Genomic DNA, 6,386 nt, shown 5'->3' with positions numbered 1-6,386 from the left:
GAGGAGTGGCTGGTGGGTTTGAACTGCCAGCCTTCTGGTTAGCAATCAAGTGCCTTAGGCACTACACTACCAGAGCTCCCATATGTAGACTCACTCATATCAGGTAAGACATTGCCACCAAATAAATTCAGATAGGTCAAGTTTTCCACTAAATAAGTTGTGAAAAACTGTTTTCAGAGCTGTACAGGCTGTGGAATCATGATTAATGGTTTATTGACATACATTACTTCTCCAGTGACTCTAACTCTAGCTACTACAGCCCATAGGGTGCCTCCCCTCCTTTAATACTTACTTACCTGTCTGGTTATTCTGTGCTACTTGGAATTGTGAGGTAAATTATCTCCTCAAGCAAATATAGCATTCCTGTGAATAAAGATTTTATTTTTATTCTACTTAGTACCTTTCCCAGTGTCCACCCCTCTACCTTGTACAGAGTGAACTACAATATTTTATTCTTTCAAATTGTATTTGTAAAAAGTGTTTTAAAATGATTAAGTCTTGAGTGCAAAAAAGTAATTTAGGTAAGTTGGTAATTAGAATTTGATGTAAATAGAAGACCACGTCTTATAAAAATACTGTGACAGTTTCCTAAGCCTTTTTCTAAGTTATGACTACATAATTCCATTCAAAATTAAAATTAAATTATGAGCCATATTTTTTGAAAAATAATCATTTTTTGCCACTTAATGTTCTTTATTAACAGGGAGAAGTAGGAGATCCAGGAGACATTGGAAAAATTGGTGAAACAGTAAGCTTCTTTTATGCTCTTACTCTTTTTTTAATAATATGTAAACAATTTTAGGGATCATATTAGCCATAATCTGTACTTAAAAATGCATAATAATTCTTGTATACTACAAATTAAAATTCAATTTGGATGTTTCTCTTGCCAAAAAAAAAAAAAAAGAACAAGAAGACCTAACATTGTTCATTCTTTAAAATCTACAAGTTATTAAATCATAAGTTGAATAGTTTAAAGGTAATTTTTCTTTAGATTTGATAGTTTGGAATAAAGCAAGAGATTATTAACTAGAAAATATAATTCCATTTCTTAAATAAAGTTTGACTTGTTTAAAGTTACATTACTGTGGAAGAAGGAGGCTTCATATATATTTTAATCAGATGTTAGAACTTTATCTTCTATAATGGGAAAGACCAAAGCCAAACCCACTGTCATACAGGCAGTTCCGACTCATAGTGACCCTATAAGAGTAGAACTGCCCCCACAGAGTTTCCAAGGCTGTAAATCTTTATAGAATCAGACTGCACCATTTTTCTGCTATGAAGTGGCTAGTGGGTTCAAACAACAAACGTTTTGGTTAGCTGCCCAATGTTTTAACCACAGTACCACCAGACCTTCTGTAATGGGGAAAGCAGCCAAAATGTTTTCTATCAAATGAACCCATGTAACATGTAAAATGGTAAATTAATCAACAGTATCCAAGTGAGTTTATTTACAGAGTGCTGGGTTGTCTTAAGCAGGTGATACTATTTGATAGCTTAAATGAGCAAATTAATTTATGTAACCTATGTTATGATTTAAGTAAAAATGAAATTTTCTATGAAATTATTTTATAAGTTTAAATAATTAAATTATTATATTATCTAGTTGTTTAGTAAAACAGCAAAAACTTCTGGTAGTCTTATTTTTTGTCACTAATTATTAATAAAAATAGGGAGAAGATATATTTAATCTTAAAATATCATTGCCCCACACAGTTAATCCTTCCTGAGACACTAGAAGGTAACCTTCTGTTCTTTTCATTGCTGAAAAGGGAAGTTTTAGTGGAATATTTTCAACAATGGAGCATTTCAAAGCTTCTCATAAAATATGATTGTAACTTACATTTTTTAAGGTTAATCAAAGAAATTAAATTTTGTAATTTCTGAATGACAGATTCCTTAAGAAATATGTATAAACTTCAGTTAGTAGCCAAACTACTAATGAAATACCAATGAAGAACATCTTTTCTTAAAATAACCTTAAGTATCAAATTTTCAATGTTATTTACTTGATAGTGTTGGACTAGTTCCACACAGTTTAAGAATAGTCACCAGTGCTGTCCAAAAAGGAAATTGACTGTCTTGGCAGGTAGTGGTTTTCTGTCACTGGAAGAAAAATAACATTTATTGATCATTTGCTATATGGTATGCATTATGCTAAGTGATATTTCATATTATGGTATTTCATTTAATTCTCAAACAATTTTAAAAGATACATCCTGTTATTCCAGTTTGAAAAATGAGGAAACTGATGGACAGTAAGGAACCTGTTCAAAGTTACATAGCTAATAAATTGCTGAGCTGAAATTTAAACCCAGAACTCCAAACTCAAAATCCAAGTCTTTCTGCATTATGTCATACTGGGGACATTTCAATATTAAATGGATAGCCACTTGGCCTAGATGTAATAGAGGAGCATCTGATAAGTTTCTGAGCAGAAAGACCTTTCCAATTTTGAATTTCTGTCTTTCTCATTAAGAATGGGGGATAAAAGTTTTAAAAAAAATAGTGACTATATTGATGTAATTCAAAAATATAAAATTCTAAAATATACTTTTGGTTCTCAGTAATTCTAAGATTTTATTTAAATTTTTAATTTCAAAATCTTAGAAATATAGCTCATCTAATCCAGAGTTCTGTTGCCAATAAACCATCAAGAGATATGGGAGGAAAATGATACAACCACTTTGGAAAGCAGTATAGTGATTCCTTAAAAAGCTGGAATTAGAAATAACTATTTGACCCAGCAATGCCATTACTAAGTATATAGCTCTGGTAGCATAGTACCTAAGGCACTTGACTGCTAAACCAGAAGCCTGGCAGTTGAAACCCACTAGCCATTCCTTGGAAGGAAGATTGGGCAATCTACTTCCATAGTGATACCACTTTGGAAACCCAAGGAGTGGTTGCTATGAATCAGGTCTGACTTGATGGCACATAACAACAATAACAACACCAACATCCTGAAGAAGTGAGAGTCAAGACAAGAACAGATATATGCACACCCATGTTCATCGTAACACTATTTACAATAGCAAAAAGATGGAAATAACCTATGTGCCCATCAACAGAAGAATGGATAAACAAACAATGATCCATACATGCAATGGGGTACTATGCAACACTAAAGAATAATGTAGACTCTGCAAAACACTGCATAACATTGAGTGAAATAAGTCAATCACAGAAGGACAAATATTGTAAAAAGTCAAGGTAAGGTTTATATATGGAAGGAAACTTTCTGTTTACCAGGGGTGGGAGGGTAGGGGAGGGAACAATGCAAAAAAAAAAAAAAAATGCATTGACCCATTAGTTTTGTGTATTTCTCTGTACATAAATTACATTTCAATAATAAAATGTATTGAAGAAAAAAAAAAGATATGGGAAGATATAGTTGCATTTCATGGCATCAATCCTCTAACTTTAGGATGTACCAGCTTAATTGTAAAGTCACTGCCGTCGAGTCAGATCCAACTCATAGTGACCCCTCCTTGAGTTTCAGAGTAGGTATCACTATGGAAGTAGATTGCCCAACCTTCCTTCTGAGGAGTGGCTGGTGGGTTTGAACTGCCAGCCTTCTGGTTAGCAGTCAAATGCCTTAGGCACTACATTACCAGAGCTAGTTTTTATTTTGCTCAAACCATTTATGTAGTCATTTATTGACCTTTCTTCATGTCTTCCTGTTTTGTTTGTTTCTTTCTAGATTTATAGCTGTTAGCACTCAGTTTGTAACAAACCATTCCAAACACAGCACACTTACCTGTGTTTCATGCCTGTACACCTCTTGCAATCATTTAAAAATCATTACTTTTTAATCTCCAAAGATGCCCTATCATCCCTCTTATTTATATCTTTCTTTATCTTATTAGTAAATTTGAAATTATCCCACCATAATTGGAATTCCTCATGTCTGAACTTTCTAGACTGGAAGTATTTGAAAAGCTGTAAAGGAGAAAAGGAAGTACTTTCTCAATATGGCTCAAGAGACCAGAATTAGGATCAGAAGACAGACAAGAAAGAGCAGCTTTTGGTTTAATGTAGGCAAGAATTTTTTAATAGTGAGATTTTCCAACACTCAAGTAGACTCTTCCATATAGTGATTCAGTGCTTCATTATGGGAGGTTTAGATGGCAACCTTCTATCATTAATTTATTAGATATTTATGATTATACTAGGAAAATCCAGTGAATATATCGATGAAACTTACAGTCATGAAACTTACAGTCTATTGGAGGTTTGACAGACATTAATTAATCACATAAAGAAATACATAATTATAAACTATGATACTTTCTATAAAGGAAAAACTTGGGGAATTACTAAAAGGATATCAAGTTTAGATTTAAGAGATGAAGGAAGGACTCCTTGAGTAAATGATAATGAGTTGTAACCGTAAAGAATAGTTTGTTGTTATTTGCCATAGAGTCGGCCCCGACTCCTAGCAACCCCTCCTTAGGTTTCCGAGGCAGTTATCACTATGGAAGTAGGATTGCCCAACCTACCTTCTGAGGAGTGGCTGGTGGGTTTGAACTGTCAACTTTCTGGTTAACAGTCAAATGTCTTAGGCACTACACCACTAGGGCTCCTTAATTGGTATATACCAAAACCAAACCAAACTCACTGCCTTGAAGTTGGATCCGACTCATAGCAACCCCTCCCTTGTGTTTCTGAGGTGATATCACCACAGAAGTAGATTGCCCAATATTCCTTCCGAGGAGTGGCTGATGGGTCATAACCACCAGCCTTCTGGTTAGTAGTCAAATGCCTTAGACACTGTACCACCAGAGTTTCCTAATTGGGATATATGATGTCTAAATACCATTTCAATTCTAAGATTCTATTATTCCTTTCTAAGAAATTTAATGTTTCTACTCTTCCTACCAAGGAGCTCTGGTGGCTTAATGGGTAAGGCATTTGGCTGCTAACTCCAAGGTCGGCAGTTCAAACCCACTAGCTGCTCTGTGGGAAGAAGAAGAAGCAATCTACTTCCGTAAAGATTTACAGCCCTAGAAGCCCAATGAGGGTCTCTAAGAGTCAGAATCAACTCGATGGCAGTAAGTTTGGTTTTGGTTTGAGTCTTCCTCTCACCAGTCAATGTGGCTGCTTTACTACCTTCTCCAGTTTCACTATGTTTTCCTAGAGTTGGAAAAAAACAGAACTACACTATTTTAGAGCTAATGGCTCCATAGCTTTCTCCATAAGTAGAATAATGACTTCCATTATGTTTTGCTTATTTTTGATGATGCTTAAGACCCCAAAAGTGTTTGTTTGTTTGTTTGTTTAAATCTGAAACAGGCAACTGGGATAACTTAGTAAAATAAATAACAGTAACTCCCTGAGTCCTTTCCTGGTCAGTTTATTTTAAATGTAAATCTTGGAATTTTTTTCAGAGTGTCCTTAATGACATTACATTTCAGTTGCTAGTTTTCTGGCGCTTGAAGAGAGTCATATTATTCATATTATTTTCCTATAGTGTGGTTGATTTAGCTCTTAAAATATAACACAACTTATTTGAGTTTCACCACAATTATTCCTTAATTGATCAATTTACCAAGATTTGATAAGCAGTGTCCTGTTTTCCTCTCTACCATCTGGTGTGCTAGCGTATAGTGGGAAAAAAAAAAGAAAGAAAGCAAAAAGGCCATGGATAATTCTGAAAATCAAATACTCCACTTCTCATTACAAAAGCTTTAGAATCAGAGTTCTGATGGTTAATTATAATATGAATTACAACCGATTCATTCTAGACCAAATGAGGGTGGAGTCTTAAGAGGGAATAAAATGAAACACTATTTATTGAAGATCTGTTAAGAATCTTGAAACAACCTTTGTAAAATAAATCTTCTCATTGCCATTCTATCAATGAGAAAACTGAAATTATGTAATATGTCCAAATTCATGCAGTTAGTAAGCAACAGAGAAGGCCTTCTAGCTTGAATTCCAAAACTCTGCATCAAGCAGTCATCAATTTGTCTGTCCTGTCATTCAGTGGAACTTCAAAGTAGCAAAACACAAACTCATTGACCTCAAGTTGATTCCAAGTCATAGTGACCCTATAGGACAATGTAGAACTGTTTCATAGGTTTTCAAAGGCTGTGATCTTTCCTGAAGCTGGCTGCCACATCTTACTCTCATGGAGTGGTTGTTGGATTTGAATTAGCAACCTTTTGGTTACCAGCCTAGTACTTTAACCACTTAACCACCAGGGCTTCTCTTGAAGTGCACCTTCAGGATTTAAGGGTTAGAAAGATTTAGAAAAGCACAAAATTGTAGATTATTCTACAGATCACACTGTTGTTGTTGTTGTTATGTGCCGTCGAGTCGGCCCCGACTCATAGCGACCCCTCCTTGGGTTTCCGAGGCAGTATCACTACGGAAGTAGG

The 6,386-nt window shown here is 34.8% G+C and overlaps 1 protein-coding gene across 1 annotated transcript in view; it reads left to right on the top strand.

The window, feature by feature from the left end:
- Positions 1-6,386, top strand: part of COL24A1 (collagen type XXIV alpha 1 chain) — a 586,013-nt gene that overhangs the window by 262,394 nt on the left and 317,233 nt on the right. The window contains exon 23 of the mRNA XM_007946195.1: positions 704-748. Within this exon, the coding sequence (XP_007944386.1) occupies positions 704-748 (45 nt within the window). The remainder of the gene's footprint in view (positions 1-703; positions 749-6,386) is intronic.

The sequence above is a fragment of the Orycteropus afer genome, unplaced genomic scaffold (genome assembly GCF_000298275.1).
Source record: "Orycteropus afer afer isolate SDZICR_OR568_19922 unplaced genomic scaffold, OryAfe1.0 scaffold00152, whole genome shotgun sequence".
In the NCBI taxonomy this organism is placed as follows: domain Eukaryota; kingdom Metazoa; phylum Chordata; class Mammalia; order Tubulidentata; family Orycteropodidae; genus Orycteropus; species Orycteropus afer.
This window is presented reverse-complemented; position numbering and strand designations above follow the sequence as displayed.